Here is a 20,782-nt window from a genome sequence, read left to right as displayed (position 1 = left end):
GGCACATTTGTAGCTTCCCATTTTGTTCTCCTGTCTTACCGTCAACTGGGTGCCCAGGACAGTGGTGTCTGAAGAACATGGTGCTGTGGCCTAGCCTCAGACTTCTGTCAACACAGGGCAGGCCAAAGACATGCTGGTGAGCTCTGGTTTCAAATTTGTCTACCTCTATTGACAACCAGAAAGTCCTAATCACAGAGGGCCAAGACCCGTAGCTCTCTCTGACTTTCCTGGAACTGCTGCTAATGCTAACTCTCGTCATGGGCTAGGCCTACACTTGGGCTGTTCCCTGGATATTCAGAAGGCACAAGAACAGGAAACCAGACAATCCTGGGACTGAAAGGAGCTGCACTGCTTCACCCTGGGGCATTGGAATGGGGAGGGGAAGCAGGAAAACCTATCCTTTGCTCTTAGCTCTTATAAATCAAAATGTGCTGTTATTTGTAATAGTTCTAGCCAGCCATACAACAAATTGGGTTTGTTATCTTAGGAAAAGAGGAGACTTTGAGGTGATCTAAGTTTTAAAAATGAAAAAAGGAAGCGGTGAAGTTGATCTGGGTAAATTGTTTCCTATGTGACATGTTCAAGGGCCAAGAAAAATAACAATTTATATAGTGCATTGACTACAGAAAATGTCCAAAAGCACTTCACAGAGATGTAAGGAAAAATAGGCAGCAAGCAAAAGGAGAGAAGAAGCTTGTAACAAGTGGTGTGCCACAGGGATCTGTGCTGGGGCCTCAACTTTTTACAATTTATATAAATGACTTGGATGAACGGACTGAAGGTATGGTTGCTAAATTTGCTAATGACACAAAGATAGATAGGAAAGTAAGTTGTGAAGGGGACATAATGAGGCTACAAAGGGATATAGATAGGTTAAGTGAGTGGGCAAAGATCTGGCAAATGGAGTATAATGTGGGAAAATATGAAATTGTCCATTTTGGTAGGAAGAATAAAAAAAGCATATTATCTAAATGGTGAGAGATTGCCAAGCTCTTAGATGTAGGGGGACCAGGGTGTCCTGGTGCATGAATCGCAAAAGGTTAGTATGCAGGTACAGCAGGTAATTAGGAAAACTAATAGAATGTTATTGTTTATTGCGAGTGGAATTGAATACAGAAGTAGGGAGGTTATGCATCAGTAATGCATTTGTGAGACCACATCTGGAGTACCGTGTACAGTATTGGTCTCATTTAAGGAAGGATGTAAATGTGCTGGAAGCAGTTCAGGTACAGCAAATTTCTCTACTGGTTACAGCTTGTCGAAACTCTGGTACTTGTATAAAGACTGTTCCATTCTGTAATGTAAGTGTTGAGAAAATAATCAGCATTAGAATTTGATTAAAGATTAGTTCTAAGTGACTTACTTTCTAAATTCTTTGTGGTTATGCAGCTCTGGAGGAATTAGGCTCTCTTTTACGGTGATGTACAAAATAACAATAGAACAATTAATAAAGTACTGTCAGCGCTTTGCATAATTTAAGGTGATTGATGGCTTTTAAAAATTAGTCTGTCCAGCTAACATGACCATATTAACCTTTGACACTGGAGGTCTTTTATCTGCCAAGTTGGCTATTGCTAAATCAGGTTTATTTGTTTGGATACCTTGAAGTTGGATGGCCACCTGAAAGAAATAGACTTTCAGGACTAGGGGGATTGAGCCAAGGAGTGGGACTTGCAGCATGGCTCTGTGGAGAGCTGGCATGGACTTGATGGGCCAAATGGCCTCCTTCTGTGCCGTAAATGACTCTGACTCTAAGGTTTACTAGATTAATACTTGGAATGGGCAGGTTTTCTTATGAGGAAAGGTTGGACAGGCTAGGTTTGTATCCGCTGGAGTGTAGAACAGTAAGAGGCAACTTGATTGAAACATAAAAGATCCTGAGGGGTCTTGACAGGGTGGATGGAAAGGATGTTACCTCTTCTGGGAGAATCTAGAACTAGGGGTCACTGTTTAAAAATAAGAGGTTGCCCATTTAAGACAGCGATGAGAATTTTTTTCTCTTGAGGGTTGAGAGTCTTAGGAACCCTCTTCCTCAAAAAGCAGATTCTTTGAATATTTTAAGGCAGAGGTAGATAGATTCTTGATAAGCAAGGGGTTACTGAGGGTAGACGGGAATGTGCCATTGAGGTTACAATCAGATCAGCCATGATCTTGTTGATTGGTGGAGCAGGTTCGAAGGGCTGAATTGGAATATAGGAATAGGAGTGGACCAATGTTTAATTGAAGGAAACTTTGGCACATTCAAGAGTGGATGTTGGGGAAGCAGTCTGACAACACAAAGGCAGTGGAGGTATTGAGAGGTAGTGGTGAGTTAGAACTAGGTACCATCATCGCACATGTGGAACCTGACCCTAGGTCTTTGGATTATGTCATCGAGTGGCAGATTGTAGATGAGAAATAGGAGGGGGCCAATGATAAGATTCTTGTGGGACTCCAAAGGTAACAGTGCAGGGTTCTGAGGAAGGGCCACCGACCTGAAACGTTAACTCTGCTTCTCTCTCCACAGATGCTGCCAGACTTGCAGAGTTTTTCCAGCATTTCTTGTTTTTATTTCAGATTTCTAGCATCTGCATTATTTTGCTTTTTTATTACTATGTAACAATGCAGGAGCAGGAAGAGAAGCCATCGAAGGAGATTCGCTGGCTATTGTTACTGCCTGCTGATTATAATCACTCAGACATGCAGTCAGTACTACCTATGCTACTCATTGTCTATGAATTTATTGGGGACTGGAAATCAGGCATCTCTGGTGTCACTTAAAGGCAGCTGAAGAGAAACTGCATTCTGGCTGCAGTCAACAGGGGGACTGCACGGATTCAAGAAATGACTCAAGAGTCCTAGATGGAGCACTTAGGTTTTCTGATGCCAGTTGAGGTTCTGGTCTGAGCAGTCAACAGGAGGAGGGACATCTTATTCCCCCTCCCCCCACCCAGGGCAGGAGGAAGCCAGGCAACAACCCCAGTGACACGGAAGAGGTCGCAGACCGTGTGAATACCAAAAGCTTCGCAAAGACATGGTTACAATGATGAAAAATTTCAAACCTCACTAATGCTGTCAAGAATGCTCCACTCTTACTCTGCTCATCTGTCCACCACCTACAGCCTCACTAACAATACTCCCCTCCCCACCTCAATCTACCCTCTGATAATCACTATACCACACATACCTCTATCTCCTCATACTCATATGCACAATTGCTATTCTCAACCCACATCTGACACATTGTATACCATTTATTCCAGCATGATAGGCACATTCTCTTTAAAAAATAAAACTCAAGGAGCTCAGTAACACACTGCTTTCGTTCCCGTTTCTGTTCATATTGCTCAATCTGTGGCAGAAAGCTGCCAGTGGAGGAGGAAGAGCCCGTCTGTGCAGCCTCTCCCTCTTGAAGCAAGTGTTTTCACCATCATGGGCAGAGGGAAAGTTGTGGCCACGGTGAAATAAAACTGAAGAGATGGTCACAGCGTTTCTTTGCATGTATTATTTTTCCCTGAATACTTCACACTCTATAAACCTCAGCTACTTTCAGCAGCCACTTCTCATTCTCTGCCTTCCTTTCACACAAAAATCGAACCCTTGTCCCTCCTCTTTCATTTCATTGAAGATGTGGAAGCCCTTGAGCCAGTGGTGAACATGCAGCAGCAATCTCACCTGAGAAAGCACCAGCTCAGATGTTGCCACCACACGTAATTTAGAGGCTAGGTTAAAAAAGGTGCCTTTATGTGGTGGATCACTGGCCAGGAGTGGTCAGCATGCCTCTGGTGCCAGCTCACCTTAGGACAAGTTTGCACACAAGCTCTGCTGCAGAGTATTCAGATGCTGACTTCAAGGTCCCAACCAAAGATGCTTGTTGGACATACACCAGGAAATGCTAGGTACTTTGGATAGCCTGCCAGTGTGCAGTTACAGAGCATGGAGGAGCCCAGCTCCAATATGTCAAGCCTCACTCAGTATGGAGACCATTCTGTCTAACATGGGCAGAGTGGTAAGCTCCATCAATGGCACAGTGGCACCCATCCCTACCTGATTTCCCCCCACACCATACAGCCTCTCCTGATAGCTCTCACAATTGTCATGGAATCTCAAGACGGCTGACACCTTGGCTTTGGGGGCGAGTGTTGACAAGACTTATCAGAGCATCACCATCTCCTCATTACAACACTCTACAAGCAGAGTCATAGGAATGCTGAGGCGCACTCCCAGGAGAGTAGCCTTGGCTCCTTGGGACAGGCACCTGCTATCATCTCAGGACAACAACATCCCTGCACTCCTGTCACCAACTCTACTAATGCCCTTACTCATGCCAGCCAGCCAGCTGGGCCACTGTCTTGGCTCACCACCATCTGCTAAAGGGCCTTGCCAGAGACACTTATATCCCAAGAATGAACTCAAAAAAATAACACTATTGAGAAGAATTATTTAGACACTACTCTTATTCAACCAAGCAAAGAATGACACCAGTGGCAATGTTCATGTATAGAGTGTATTCTCGATGGCAGCATGGGTTAAACTAATAAGAACGCAAAAACTAAAATGCATAAAGACATGTCACATGTCTGGGTAATTACAAGCGAGTCATTTTTAGGCAAACTGGCACACAAATGAATCAGCAAATGATGTTTATTTAAAGGTTTTGAAGAAAGTTTTTATTGAGATGTAACTTTAAAACCAACCAACAAATTTGCACTGCAAGATGCAGTTACAATCCACCTTATGTTAATTCTTCACTTGAACATTTTTAAATATGAAGTTATACACCATCCTCAATGAGTGTCCATTATGATACATCCTTACGATTCTTCATAGTCTGCATAGCCACTTGCGTAGGTTCTCCCCAGATTTAGATCAGCAAATGCATCGCTATAACCTTTAACGATGCCATCAGCCTCTTTTTCAGTTTTGTCACCCACTTCTTCATCCTCCTCTTCGTCATATTCCTCATCATCTTCACCATACTCATCATCTTCTTCAACAGTGTATGCTCCATCTCCTCCTGATGCTAAATTTTTCCAGTATTCATTATAACCAGATGCACCATCATAATCATTCTGTCTTCCAAACTTTAAAGTACGAGCTAAAACACAAACACAATTCGATATACAATTTAGGATTTTTGTTATTTTAACTAATGGTCTGCAGTTGATGAAACGAAATAGCCGGCATCACTTTAAACATTAGAGCGCCAGGATGTGGGGTGAGATTTTAATTCACACAAAACCTGTTCACTTGCACAGGCCACTCTGCATGAGCCATTTAGTTTCTAAGTTGGACACTTGCATTCAAATACGAATACAAGTCCTTTAGCTCCTACAGTACATACACAGGCTATAAAGTGCTTAGGGATGCCCTAAGCCTGTGAAAGGTGTATAAAGGTATATAAATACATCTCTATCTTTCTTCTTGTACTTTTGAAGTGCAGTCACTGTTGTAACATAGGATATGTGGCAGCCAATTTGCACACAGCAAGCTCCCACCTACAATCTGTTTTTATGATGTTGATTGAGAGATATATATTGGCCAGGACACAGGGGTCAACTCCCAAACTCTTCTTCAAAATAGTGCTATGGGATCTTTTATGCACCTGAGGGGGAAGACTGAACCGCGCGTAACATCTCGTCTGAAAGATGCCACCTCTGACAGTGCAGCACTCCCTCAGTACTGCACTGGAATTTCAACCTTGATGTTTGTGCTCAAGTCCTGGAATGGGATTTGAATCCACAACCTTCTGACTCAGAGGCCAGAGTGCTACCAACTGCGCCACAGCTGACAATTATAATTTTGACATATAATTGTAACAAATGTAAAAATAATAAGTGGTCAACGCTCGTCTTCCCAGTACCTCCAATTTCTCTTTTTATTTAACAATTTCTAACTAGCATAACAAATCATAATTGTTATAACTGTTTCGCCCCTCACATAAAATACTTCCTCTTTCCTGCTTCCTCAATCCCTCCATCCAGTTTGGAGGTGGGATCTACATTTACACAAGTTAGCCACACTAGGTCTTAACCCTAAATTTTCAGCCAACTGGGGTGAAGAATCATTTTATTGCATCGTAGAGAAAGATCAGGTTAACTTCTGGTGCAATTTACACATCTCAAATTACAGGATAAGTCATCAGTGGCATGACAAGTCGACTGACCCAAATGAGAAGAGTCATCTGACCTTTCACACAAGAGATAGCAAATTTAAACCTACTAAAAATTAATGTTGTTCAGAGTTTTTCTAATTGTACTTCACAATAGAAACAAACATGGTAACACATGGTAATTAAGCAGTCCCACTAAAGCAGAGCTGCACAAGGAGAAAAAGAAAAATACTTGGCTTTTTGAAGGACATGACTCCAGAGACAAGCCTGAATTAATCTCATGTCATGCACATAGCCCTATTCCTGAAGAATAAGCACACACTCAGGTATGAGTATTCTGCATTCTCAGCCGGGAACATCAATTAAGAGGGAACAGACCAACTCTCCACTCTTAACTTATATCAGACACTCCGAAATCCAATATGGCAAAGTCAGATACAAAACAAAACTTCTATTTCAGGTAGCAATTGCGTTGACCTGACAGGCTCATTCCCCCACTACACCAGTTGGTATTTTGCATTACTTAGACCAGCCACCCTTGTAGCCTCTCAGTAACGCTTCAAACATAGTGCCAATTTATGAGCAGTTTTACGCTGTTGACTCAAGAGCCACTAATTAATTTGGTTAACAATTTCACACAGGAACTTTATGTCCACAAGATATAGAAATGAAGCACTTTATCCCAACAATCTAGGATGAATTCAAACCCAAACCTTTTGAAGGGCTATATTTCAAACCTCAATCTTTGAAACTACAGAACAGTGCACTAATATACTGTTCCAAGTAGGTATCATCAGGATGACAGTGCAATGTGCACACGATCCATATGTTTTTTGTACACCCTTTAATATATTAAACAAAAAAAAGCTTTTAATTCAAATGGCTACCTATTATTTTAGTGGCTTTATATTTTGTTCTGAACTTTTCAATGAAGATGTCACATAGATAAGCATCCAAAAGATGTATTACAAGGGGACCAAATGCCAAACAAGGGCAAGAGCTGGGGGATGGTATAGTCAAAGGTTTTCAGGAGGTTCTTGAGGGTGGGTAGCAATGTAACAAGACAAAAGGGAATTCCAGAGCGAAGAACACAACAGCTGAAGGCTCTGCCACTCATGATGGAGTCGAGGAAACAGGCTGAGATGCAAGGTGGGGAGAAGTCCTGCAGAAACTTATGAACAGGGATGCTGACTTTGAACTCTGCAATGAGGAGCATACATGTGACCAATGACTCAAACATCCTGTGAAAGTACAATATCACTCTACAGTCACTTTATAATAAAATATCCTTACAATTTCAAAAGTCTTCTCCTAAGCTATGTTAAATAATGCAGTCTTTGAATAAAAACAGACTAAGCAAACCAATCTAATATCTAAATATTGAATGGGTAGCACAATGGTCTTATCTCATAATAGTAGGCTATTGGAACACACGTGAATAAGTCATTTCAAGCAATGATTGAACTTACTGGACATGCAAAGATCCTTTGTTTCCTGTGTTTCATGACCACATTTAGGACAAGGTGGCACTTTCCCCTTTTCCTGTTTGAAGACCTTGCTACGAACATGATCATCGCAATAACAAGCCTGCAGGAAAAGGGGATGGGTGTGAAGAGATAAAAAGTATAACTGTTGTTCAACAGAAGTCGATATGAAAGCACAGCATTAAAATTATACAGGCTTACACTTCAGTTGAAATTGCCATTTGGAAAACAAAATTTAATTAAATTCTGTGCAGTCCAAATCTCATCAATGGAACAAAGAAAAAAAAGGCTTAAAGCCAGTTAGTTTTACCTTACAACGTAAACAAGAATGTTGTCCCAGGCGATTACAGGAGATACCTGCAAAGAAATTAAATTCTGATCAGTAAGGTAAAAACATAGTAATGAACAAACCATCAATTGATCCAGTAACTGACATAGTCCTTTCACTGGTCACAAATTATTTAATAATTTCATAGAAATCTGGCCACTCCATGCTTATTTTGCTGAGTGACTATGATCATCAAGGCGAGAGGTGTCAATGCAGGGAAATGGAAGAATTCTTGCACCATAACGTAGCAGTGGGCACTTCAATAGAGTAATTTGTGAGAACTGTCTTAACAGATTTCTTGGAGCCATGATAACTAAGATATAAATGTAAAGTCTTCCTATATTGTGATGACTCCTGTTAGATGCAGAGCACAGATAGAGTCATAGAGTCGTACAGCATAGAAACCTCGCCAGTGCCTCAATTTTGACTGTCACCCACTTTGTAATCACTATTTAGAAAAGAATCCTCCAATAGACCAGTGCAACATTCTCACTTCTCACACCAGCTGCCTCCATGACTTCACAAAGACAAGTTTTAATGAGGGAGGCCATTCAGCCGATCTTGTCATTGAAACTTAGTTTCCTCCCTATCATAGCATCCAACTCCATTCTGAATGTTTGCAGTGCTTTTGTTTTATCCATTTAAGTTGCAGTTTGTTTTGTGAAAGTACTCATTAGATGTGGGATGTCCTGAAATTATTTGGTCACTTCCAGGCAACAAATGAGATTTTCATCCAATCCATCAATCCTGGCTGGACTTCAACCCAGTTCCCAAAGTAAAGCTGATTCTACCCCACATTAGATATGACATTAAAATGTGCCATTGGATAGCCACTAATAAAAAGCAACTTTAAAGAAATGAATTCAGTATATTAAAACAGGGCATTTATAAGCAAGGTGTATATCAAAATGTCTGATATATCTGATAATAAAATATATACACCAAAAATGACTCACACTTATAAGTTTCAGAATCCAGGACTTGGCAGCTGGCTTGATGCTCAAATTGATCATCTTCACAGAGGAAGTTGTGGCAGAAGGAGCAGCGGAATAGCCTCCCTCCTGTAATGTAACATAAATTATGATCCCAGAGATGCAGTAAATTTCTCTGCCACTGCAACAGCTTCATTAACACTGCAATATTTAAGAAGCAGTGAATGATAAAATGGCTATTGCTACACATATACAATAACACCTGCTATTGTTGCAGGTATACAATGATACCAATTCTAAAATGTTGCGTAATGCTCATTTGTGAAGAATTAGCTTCAGAATTGAGGCAACAAAAGTCTTGCATCTCAATACTGACAATATCGTTCCCACTAACATACCATCAAATATTTTTTGAAGTCCACAGGCCCTTTAAATTTTTTTCCGCGACCATACATGCTCAGTAACTTGTCCGCAGCCTGTGTGGGGACTTTCAGTTGCTGCACGGCCACGCTGCTTAGAGGGAACATTGTGAGGAACTTGGTTCTTTTTTGTGCGTGGGAGCCAGATTTCTCAGGCATTGTGCAAAGCTCAGACATGAATGGCACAATATACTGATATAGTTTTGTTTAACATTTATGAAAGTGTTATGGTGTGTTTAGTGATATGCTCTGCTAATTATTTTTAGATATTTATCTATATTGTATATTATTGGCTTGTCAATAACCTAGGATGTTCAATCCAAATCAAGTGCAGTTTTCAGGACAAGAGGAGTTGGAGAGCTGAAGCATAACCGGGCCAAGGATTGTGGAAAGCTGGAAGGGTGCAGGATAGAGGGTAACATGGAGCAAAGCAATAAATAAAATGGCAGGTGGAACTGTTGTGAATTACACCCATTCTCGCCCCAGCTCCCAAAATTTCTCAAGGGGGGAGTGGGGGTAGAAATGCTGAGTTACAAGCTATCCTTCCCCAGGACCGTATGTTCAATTCTTAAAAGGTGTAAAAACAGTACTCTGGGCTCTGAGATATAGGAACATAACAGAGCCTGAAGACAATTGCAGCCAGAATCAAATTCAAAAAGGACAGACAGGAGAAAAACAAACATGGATGATGTAAAGATGGGGCTGGACGGTTGCAGAGAAGTCCAAAGCAGGGATTGGTGGGGGCGGGGGGGAGGTTGTGAGGAGGGGAGGACTGGAAGTTAAATGGAGCCAAGAAAACACGCAGGCAGAGACCAATTTCTTCTTGAGACTTAAAACTGTTAACAGCCAGTGTGTTTTCAAATGTAATTGGAGAAGAGTCTGTTGCTGAGTCCATTAGGGAGTGGGAGTGGGGAATTGCTTTTAAAAAATGCAATGGGAATAACAGCAAGAAAAAGAGGCCAAAAGATTCCAAGGATCTATTTTTTATCATCAGTGACAACAAAGTTAAGCAAAAGTCAACGGAAGCAGGACCAAATGTGGACGTTCGGAGAGAAAGGTAAAGTAAACAGAAAACCATGCTAGGAGGAGGACTGGATGCTCAATTTATTTTTGATTCAGCTGGAAACATTAGGGAGCAGATGGACCAGAGTGACCTGTAGTGGAGCTAAGCTGGTTGGGGAGTGGTGGAGTGGGGGGCGGTGGGGAACGCACTAAAATACATCAGAATGGTTGCATAATAAAGGCCAGAAGACTTGGAGAGAGCTGAACTCGAGATGAAGAAATCTAAGTGGGGCTAGAGGCCTTTACTTCGAATTGGTGTTGTAGGGAACATCCGCAGAAAGTCTTTTGCTGCTGGGAAGTTTTTACTGGCGCCTAATAATCAGTTGAAGGCAGAGAAGATACAACAGGCTAAGCAGAAAAACAGGGTATTTTGAAGGAGAGATGTGGAGCCTGGGCAATGGGACGAGACAGCTGTACAACACCACCTTGAGGCTGAAGAGCTCCTTCTAATCTGGCAGGAGCAAGTGTTAATGAGAATTCCCATCGTCAATGTTTACATAACAATTTAAGAGTATAAATGTTGTCATGAAAATGCTACTAGAAAATTATGACATATGTAGTAAGGGTAGTGCAGGCAGAAAATAATTGCAAGACTTATATCTAACATATCACTGGTAATATCTTTATGAAATTCTTTCTTTATGCTTTAAAATCGAGAGAACAATGTCACTGTGAAAAAAATTGTCTCGAGTCATCAATAGACCCACTCCAAAACACCTGCATCAATTCAGCTTCCCTTTAAATTTATCATTTTTATTATTTTGCCTGAATTGAAGCAGATGATAAGGGGACTTGGAATATAATTTACATTCCACTCACAGTGCTTACCATTATTTGGTCTCAATGTTGTCACCATTAGTTACCAAGCCTGCCCAAACACAGCAACTAAAACCATATTGCAAGACTCAGCATGAATATGATAACGATTGTGTATGCTGGTTGTCAAAAATAAAACTTTAAACCCTTCCTGAAAGAGGCAATTCAAGATAATCCTTACCGTGGTCCCATACACCTCTCTCACATTCAACACAATCAACATCAGCAAGGGGACAGCTACAGGCATGTGTGCTCAGGCACTTACGCCCATGACACACCCAGGCCTCACAATAGTCACAAACTGCTCCCTAAGAGGGGGAGAAAGAAAATATACAATCATTGTCTTCCTGTCTACCTATGTTTTAAGTAGTTTAAGCTTTAGTTTCAGGTATCTGTTGTATATTGTTCACCATTACTAACAAAGAATTTAAAAAATACATTTTCAATATTGTTCTTGTGGCAGATTTCTACAGATTATCAGTTCACAATGTGACAAAAAAAATTTGTATTCAGCACTTGCACATTAGTAATCTACACACAAAAACAACCTGCCCACTGTTTCTTTAACTAAATTAGAATCTTTCTGCTAGAAATTCTTTAATATGGGACTAATTCAAAATATGCACTGTAAATTTAATAAGTGAATCACAGCAAACTGATTAAACTTAAATGATAAAACATGCAGAAATTGACTCCAAATTTCTGATTAAAATAATTCAAAATACAAGCAAGGTAGGTGCACTGTATGAGTGACAAATCGCAGTCACAAAAATGTTCTAAGGGAAAACTGCTCCAATTATACAAATGCAGAAAAGCCAAGTGAATACTCACCACCATGGCGAGCCCTGTACTGTAGACACCAGGGTGTTTAACAACACAGTCTGAGCTCTTTAACATACATTTTGTTTTGCCTAGAGGACAGAAAGATGCAGCTTACAAAAACAAAATCATTTTTTGTGCGTGAAGAAACTACAATACATACCTAACTAAATCCTTTAATGTCTGCATCCAAAACACAAACCTGTCTGCTCTCTCCACAGATGATAACTGATCTGCTGAGCATCTCCACCATTTTCTGTTTTAGTTTCACATTTCTAGCATCTGCAGTATTTTGCTAAACAGAGCTACTAGCAATATTCTCTAGTGTTGCTCAGAATTTGTACCCACTTGCTAGCAGTCATTGGTGTCCTACCCGTAGTGACCTGACCATTCCCCCAGCCAGTTCCTTCTTTTTAAAGAAAATGTATTTTCCTTTGTCCTCTTTCCTTCTCTTACTTCAATCTGACCCCAGCATTCCACATAAACTCCTGCTCTTCTTTTGTATTTTGTTTTTATCTTTTCTATTTTTCTTCATTTCCTCCACCTTTATCCCCCTGCTCACTTTTATTTAAAAAACCACCTTCCCAACTATTGTGCTTTCCCCTCTCCGGCCTTGGGCTGATTTCACTCCCCACGGCCTTCTCCTATGTTCTGCTACACCCGCTCCGAGTTTCGCTAACTTTTTCAGGCCCTTTTCAACCAGAATGTGCAATTTCCCAGGAACTGACTCCCCAGTAATATTAAAACAAAATGACTCCATGAAGCACTTGAATATCCAAATGGAGTCTATAAAGTCAGAAGAGCCTGGAGCAGCATGCAAAGGTGGGAAATGAACTGCTCTTGGAGATTCCAAGAACCCACAACCAGGGAGGGGAGCACAGAAATACAGCCCGATGCCAGATAAACAGAGCAAGGATTTGGATAGGTCAGTGTATCCTGGCAACTGAGTGCAGGTCCAGCATCTGATCAGTCCCTGCTAACTGAACACACTAATCAGATTAACAATCACATGTTCATCAGAAAACAGACCAATCAGGACCCAGAAAGTAGGTATTTATCAATTTTATTAATGGATTTGCTTCAGAGAGCTTGATGTACTACAGCACATTATAAAATTTAATATAGTGATTATTTGTCTTCAGAGAGACTGGATTTGACTTAAATGAAGAATTTTTTGATATAATGGTTATACCATAATCTTAAAAACAGGCTTAATTAAATTGAATTAAATTTGTGCAGTTTAAAGAGTTGTATTTCACTTTTTAAATAATGTGGCATCATATTATTCTTACTATATGGGTACATTTTTAATGTTTGTAGCAACACATGTTTTGTATTTTGAGTGATTCCTCATCCTCTGATTTCAACCTCCATCACAGCTCCCCTTGCCATCTCTATGAATTCACTCTTCCTCTCCTCCATAAACCGGTTTTGCCGTCTAGACTCTTCTACCCATACTCATAACCACCCCCTTGACATTTCCTGCACCTTCTTAACCCCATGATTTTGATCACTGACATGGTCATCTCCTACATCTTTATATCCCTCACCTCACACGTTGCCCTACTCTTTTCTAACTCCAATTCATTCTGTATCCACATCTGGAAAATAAAACATGTCCCACATCACTTTCAAACTCCCAACTTGGTCTTTGGCTCTCTTTTCACTACACTAGCTCTGGAACAATCAATTTGCTCAACCAGTGACATGCAGTCATTGATGCAATTGGTCCCTGCTAATAGTACACACAAACAAACAGATCTCAGTGAACAAGGCTGCACTAAGCATTTAAAAACAAAAGTATAATAAAACAATACATAAATGCACAAAAAATTCTAAAAATATAAAAACCTCGAATACACTATGATTTTTACCCAAACATTTCAATAGTGCCTTCCAGACACCAGGTTCCTATTCTTTAAAAAGAAATACTCACAGTCGCAGGTAACGTCCAATACTTATATCTCCTCCTTCAGTTTAATCACTAGAACCTCAACTTCTTTTGCCATATTATCATACTTAGTTATTTAAAAATCTAATGTTTGTAGTATTCCTAATAGCCATCTATTCACAATTTCTTTGCAGAAATCCAGGACACAAACTAAGCCTCAAATATATTTAACTATTTAAATACTACACCTAATCCCACCCCCCCCCCCCCCACCATCTGAAAAGCCAACCTGTGGCCTTTCACAGGCTATATTTGTCATGTGCAGCTTATTAAATCAGGGGAGCACTCGTGAAACTTATAATTTAATTTTGTAATGTTTATATATCTTTACATTGATTTTATGACATACTGATACATTTCACAAGATCTCCAAATTCATACAACTTTATCTACACGTTCCAGCAAAGTCAGTGTATGAAACTGCAAGCCCTAACAAATCTGATGACTCACTCATGGAAAATTTTATACTTTTTACATTATCTATAAATCGATGTGAAAATTAATTTGTACAAAAAGATCACTCAGGATCATTCAATAGCAGATCCTGCTTAAACTGTCAACATGTACAGCTTTCCTACCTAGTGTAGCAAAGTAATTTCAGATAACAGAGCCATAGCACATAGAACTTTGAAGTGCTCTTAATCTCAACATAATATACCACCTCCTTCCCAAGAAAGAACATTTTGAAGTAGTTTAATTTCCAATCCAGAAAGGTTATTCTTAGTTTTCAGTGGTATCTTCACCTAATAATCTTCCCATTTATTCTTGGGCATCATAAGAAAACTCAAATGAAAGCAATTGCACTAATTCAAGAACATGCTGAATCCTACTTACCACACTGCGCACAAATAGGTAACTTTTGTACTGAATTACAGAAGTAACAAAAAGCTCGATTCCTTTGCCGCCTTGTCCAACGGAGGAATGGGAACATGGGAAACAAATGTAAAGTTAGGTCCTGAAACATCAAGCGATAAGCATCTGTCCAACTACAATAAATATACTGCCATATGAAATCTTAGCTTGGACAATTAACAGGGCCCGTCCAGATTGCGGAGATCACTGTAGATTTTTTTAAAAAATCAGAACAACCAATGGAATGAGAGATAAAAAACTTCCTTCAGATCAGGCCAAGTTTCAATGGTGATTGAGAAATTTTGACAATATATCATGGCACAAGTACAAGAGGCTAACATGATGATAGTATTACACTTTGACTAAAGATGTTAAATTTAAAAAAAACGATGAAAAAGGGAAGCATTAATTCTCTGCTATATCTTACCTTTGGCATTTATCGCATTCCTGTTTTGTTGGAAACAAAAGAGAAAACATTATTAAAGCAGAATTTTTTTAAAAATCACAAAATTTAGCAATGAAACCTAACATTTCATTTCAAGAGAATGAATGATGATTGACACTTAACTGCCCTCTGAACTGGCCTCGCAAGCCACTCAGTTGTAATAAGTCTGGGAAACTAGGGACAGAAATACAGAGCTTTGGATCTGGGTACCTGAAGATACAGCTGCCAATAGTAGAGTGATAAAAAAAAAATCATGGATGTGCAAGAGGCCAGAATTGGAGGAGTGTAGACATTTGAGAGGGTTGTACAACATTATGGAGATAGGGAGGGACAAGGCAATGGAGGGATTTGAAAACAAGGGTAAGAATTTTTAAATCAAGGCACTGGCAAACATGGAGCCAATGTAGGTCAGCAAGCAGATGAATGATGGGTGAACAAGACAGGTTTGAATTAGGGTATGGGCAGCAATGCTTTGGATGAGCTCACGTTTATGGAAGGTGCAAGATGGGAGGTCAGCCAGGAGAACGAAGGAATAGTAGAGTCTAGACTGAGGTAACTGATCACTGCAAGTCCCAGGTATTTACACTTTTGCAAACAATTGCATAACACAAACAAACCTCACCAATGATGAAGACATCTCATTTCATGTGCTTTTCACTGCTGTAACACCCAAGGTAATTGTCCACACGTAATGACAACCACTACTGCTACTAAACACATGCTAACGCTCAGGAAGGCCTAGTGGAAATTATTCTTCCATTATCATGCATCTCAACAGTCAAATACAGGGAAACACTGTCTATAATAAAAACAAAGTGCTCAGTGGATGCTGAGTTTCAGGTCTGAGAGTTTACATTTCTAACCTTTGCCAGCTCTGATGAAATAGGTTTTGAGCAAGTGAAAAGTGGAGGGGGTGAAGAACAAAAGGGAAGATCTTCAATAGGGCGGAGGGTGGGAGAGATTAAATGACAAAGACGTCATAGAACAAAAGTCAAAGGGAACAATAGTAATAGTTGTAGTAAAAGACAAAGCATTTGTCCAGAGAGAGCATTAATGGCAGGATAATGAACAGCTCCGTCCGAAAGCAAAAACATGAAAATCAAGTTTAAGAATGGCACGTTATAAAAAAATTAAATCAAAAGCAAAATGGCGGTCATGGTCTGAAATTGTTAACTCAATATTGAGTCCAGAGGGCTGTAAAGCGCATAATCGGAAGATGAGGTGCTGTTCCTCGAGCATGCATTGAGCTTCACTGGAACACTGCAGCAGGCCAAGGACAGAAATGTGGGTGTGAGAGAAGAGTGATGAATTAAAATGGCAAGCAGCCGGAATCTTGGGAGCATGCTTGCGGAGTGAGCAGATGTGTTCTGCAAAGTGGTCACCTAATCTACATTTGGTCTCCCCAACGTAGAGGCGACCACATTGTGAGCAGCGAATACGGTATACTAAATTGAAAGAAGTACAAGTAAATTGTTGCTTCACCTGGAAGGAGTGCTTGGGGTCTTGGATGGTGAGGAGAGAGGAGGTAAGGGCAGGTGTTACACTACCTGCAATTGCATGGGAAGAGGACAAGGTGTCAGGGGTGATGGAGGAGTGGACCAAGATGTCGCTGTGGGAATGGTCCCTTGGGAATGCTGACAGGGGAGGGGAAAATGCATTTGGTGGTGGCATCACGCTGGAGGTGGCGGAAATGGCGGAGGATGATCCTTTGGATGTGGAGTCTAGTGGGGTGGAAAGCGAGGACAAGGGGAACCCCATCACTGTTCTGGGAGGGAGGGGAAAAGGTGAGACCAGAAGTGCGGAAAATGGGTCGGACACAGTCGAGGGCCCTGTCAGCCACGGTGGGGGGGGAAAAAAGAGACCCTCAGTTGAAGGAAAAGGAAAACATATCAGAAGCACTGTTGTGAAGGTTGTATCATCAGAACAGATGCGATGAAGACGGCAAGACTGGAGAATGGAATGGAGTCCTTACAGGAGGCAGGTTGGGAGGAAGTGTAGTTGAGGTAGCCGTGGGAGTCGGTGCGCTTATAATGAATATTAGCAGACAGCCATTCCCCAGAAATGGAGACAGAGAAGACGAGGAAGGGAAGGGAAGTGTAAGAAAAGGGTGGAAATTGGAAGCAAAGTTGATGAAATTTCCAGTTCCGGGTGAGAGTAGGAAACGGCAGCAATATAGTCATCAATGTACCAGAAAAAGAGATGGGGGAAGGGGGCCTGAGTAGGACTAGAACAAGAAATGTTCAACATATGCCACAAAAAGAAAGGAATAACTAGGATATATGGACGGTGCCCATAGAAACACCTTTTATTTGGAGGAAGTGAGTGGAGTTGAAGGAGATGTTGTTCAATGTGAGAACAATTTCAGCAAGCGAAGGAGGGTGGTGGTGGATGGGGACTGGATGGGCCTCCTTTCAAGTAAGAAATGGAGAGCTCTCAGACCATCCTGGTGGGCTATGGAAGTGTCGAGAGATTGGACGTCCATAGTGAAGACACGGTGGTTAGGGCCAGGAAACTGGAAATTGTTGAAATAGCATAGGGCATAAGAAGAGTCACGGATGTAGGTGGAAGAGACTGGACCAAGGGAGAAAAGTAGAGTCAAGATAGGAAGAAATAAGTTCACCTTACTCTCACACCAACATTTCTATCCTTGGCCTGCTGCAGTTTTCCAGTGAAACTCAACTCAAGCTCGAGGAACAGCATCTCATCTTCCAATTGGGCACTTTATAGTCTTCTGGACTCAACGTTCAGTTCAACAATTTCAGACCATGATCACCATTTTGATTTTGATTTTTTTTAAAACCATGTTCTGGTCTTAAATTTGTTTTTCATGTTTTTGCTTTCAGACAAAGCTGTCCATTATTATATTAATGCTCTCTCTGGACAAATGCTTCGTCTTTTCCGACAACTATTAGTATTCCTTGACATATTTGTCATTTTGTTCTTCTTTCCCTTTCCCAGCTTTCACTTGCTCAAAGCCTATTACATTTCTAACCTTTGCCAGTCCTGATGAAAGATCAGAGGCAATGTTTCTCTCTCCACAGCTGCTGCCAGAACTATTGAGTATTTCCTGCAGTGTTTTTTTTTTCAGATTTCCAGCAGTCACAGGATTTTGCTCTTATTTTAAATCTGGTTTACAGTCTGGGAATGAGCTTCTGCGTAAAAGCATCAGGCAGAATGAATGACACAAGAGGTTGACATTAAAAACCAAGTGAAAAGCAAAAGGTGGTTTCTGATGCTGGTTAAAGCTTGGCCTGTTCTCCTTCAACGTGTCACTGCAGGTTGCCACGCTGCTTACTGCTGCTCTTACCCACCATGGAGGCATTGCAGGGGTGTTTGGCCACATCCACGTTGTCTCTGGCCGCCCGGGTTAACTTTTCGCGTTCTTTGCGACTTTCAACCTTCTTTCGGGCCCCGGTCTTCTTCTTCGGCATCTTACGGAGCAGTAGAATCAGCTCCCTGGATGTAGAACGGGAGTTAAATGGCTGACTGGCTGCAGCAGAGAATCCAGAAAACACCGGAAGCTGCTCCAGCGACACCGCAGCAGTTGTGACGCCATCATCACGCGCAGGGAAGACCCGCACTTCCGGCAGCCTGGTGATATGTTTACTGTACTCCAGGTCTAGGCTGTACCTTTCTATAATCACCCTCAGGAGGCCTGGTGATATGTTACTGTACTCCAGGTGCAGGCTCTACTTTTCTATAATCACCCTCAGGAGGCCTGGTGATATGTTACTGTACTCCAGGTGCAGGCTCTACTTTTCTATAATCACCCTCAGGAGGCCTGGTGATATGTTACTGTACTCCAGGTCTAGGCTGTACTTTTCTATAATCACCCTCAGGAGGCCTGGTGATATGTTACTGTACTCCAGGTGCAGGCTCTACTTTTCTATAATCACCCTCAGGAGGCCTGGTGATATGTTACTGTACTCCAGGTGCAGGCTCTACTTTTCTATAATCACCCTCAGGAGGCTTGGTGATATGTTACTGTACTCCAGGTGCAGGCTCTACTTTTCTATAATCACCCTCAGGAGGCCTGGTGATATGTTACTGTACTCCAGGTGCAGGCTCTACTTTTCTATAATCACCCTCAGGAGGCCTGGTGATATGTTACTGTACTCCAGGTCTAGGCTGTACCTTTCTATAATCACCCTCAGGAGGCTGGTGATATGTTACTGTACTCCAGGTGCAGGCTCGACTTTTCTATAATCACCCTCAGGAGGCCTGGTGATATGTTACTGTACTCCAGGTGCAGGCTCTACTTTTCTATAATCACCCTCAGGAGGCCTGGTGATATGTTACTGTACTCCAGGTCTAGGCTGTACCTTTCTATAATCACCCTCAGGAGGCTGGTGATATGATACCGTACTCCAGGTCTAGGCTGTACTTTTCTATAATCACCCTCAGGAGGCTGGTGATATGTTACTGTACTCCAGGTGCAGGCTCTACTTTTCTATAACCACCCTCAGGAGGCCTGGTGATATGTTACTGTACTCCAGGTGCAGGCTCTACTTTTCTATAATCACCCTCAGGAGGCCTGGTGATATGTTACTGTACTCCAGGTCTAGGCTGTACCTTTCTATAATCACCCTCAGGAGGCTGGTGATATGATACCGTACTCCAGGTCTAGGCTGTACTTTTCTATAATCACCCTCAGGAGGCTGGTGATATGTTACTGTACTCCAGGTCTAGGCTGTACCTTTCTATAATCACCCTCAGGAGGCTGGTGATATGATACCGTACTCCAGGTCTAGGCTGTACCTTTCTATAATCACCCTCAGGAGGCTGGTGATATGTTACTGTACTCCAGGTCCAGGCTCTACTTTTCTATAATCACCCTCAGAACCTGGTGATATGTTACTGTACTCCAGATCTAGGCTGTACCTTTCTATAATCACCCTCAGGAGGCCTGGTGATATGTTACTGTACTTCAGTTCTAGGCTGTACCTTTCTATAATCACCCTCAGGAGGCCTGGTGATATGTTACTGTACTTCAGTTCTAGGCTGTACCTTTCTATAATCACCCTCAGAAGCCTGGTGATATGTTACTGTACTCCAGGTCCAGGCTCTACTTTTCTATAATCACCCTCAGAAGCCTGGTGATATGTTACTGTACTTCAGTTCTAGGCTGTACCTTTCTATAATCACCCTCAGAAGCCTGGTGATATGTTACTGTACTCCAGGTCCAGGCTGTACCTTTCTATAATCACCCTCAGGAGGCCTGGTGATATGATACCGTACTCCAGGTCTAGGCTGTACCTTTCTATAATCACCCTCAGGAGGCCTGGTGATATGTTACTGTACTTCAGATCTAGGCTGTACCTTTCTATAATCACCCTCAGGAGGCCTGGTGATATGATACCGTACTCCAGGTCTAGGCTGTACCTTTCTATAATCACCCTCAGGAGGCCTGGTGATATGTTACTGTACTCCAGATCTAGGCTGTACCTTTCTATAATCACCCTCAGAACCTGGTGATATGTTACCGTACTCCGGGTCCAGGCTCTACTTTTCTATAATCACCCTCAGAAGCCTGGTGATATGTTACTGTACTCCAGGTCTAGGCTGTACCTTTCTATAATCACC

The 20,782-nt window shown here is 41.5% G+C and overlaps 1 protein-coding gene across 1 annotated transcript; it reads right to left on the bottom strand.

Moving 5' to 3' along the window:
* Nucleotides 1-4,639: 4,639 nt before the first annotated feature.
* On the bottom strand, nucleotides 4,640-18,733 carry znf330 (zinc finger protein 330). The gene is made up of 9 exons (XM_068043297.1): nucleotides 18,511-18,733; nucleotides 15,182-15,201; nucleotides 14,737-14,807; nucleotides 11,964-12,043; nucleotides 11,314-11,440; nucleotides 8,860-8,964; nucleotides 7,886-7,932; nucleotides 7,561-7,678; nucleotides 4,640-5,077 (listed from the first exon to the last, which is right to left on the bottom strand). The coding sequence occupies exons 1-9, from the start codon at nucleotides 18,628-18,630 to the stop codon at nucleotides 4,794-4,796; spliced, it is 972 nt and encodes a 323-aa protein (XP_067899398.1). The 5' UTR covers nucleotides 18,631-18,733; the 3' UTR covers nucleotides 4,640-4,793.
* Between the last annotated feature and the right edge of the window lie 2,049 nt (nucleotides 18,734-20,782).

Source organism: Heterodontus francisci, chromosome 1 (genome assembly GCF_036365525.1).
Source record: "Heterodontus francisci isolate sHetFra1 chromosome 1, sHetFra1.hap1, whole genome shotgun sequence".
Lineage (NCBI taxonomy): Eukaryota > Metazoa > Chordata > Chondrichthyes > Heterodontiformes > Heterodontidae > Heterodontus > Heterodontus francisci.
This window is presented reverse-complemented; position numbering and strand designations above follow the sequence as displayed.

Excerpts from the sequence above, each read along its gene's own strand:
- znf330 (XM_068043297.1), bottom strand. The coding sequence starts at position 18,630 with ATGCCGAAGAAGAAGACCGGGGCCCGAAAGAAGGTTGAAAGTCGCAAA. Across the intron at positions 14,808-15,181 it reads GAATGCGATAAATGCCAAAG|GCGGCAAAGGAATCGAGCTT; the intron begins GTAAGATATAGC and ends CCGTTGGACAAG. Across the intron at positions 12,044-14,736 it reads ACCTATTTGTGCGCAGTGTG|GCAAAACAAAATGTATGTTA; the intron begins GTAAGTAGGATT and ends TCTGTCCTCTAG.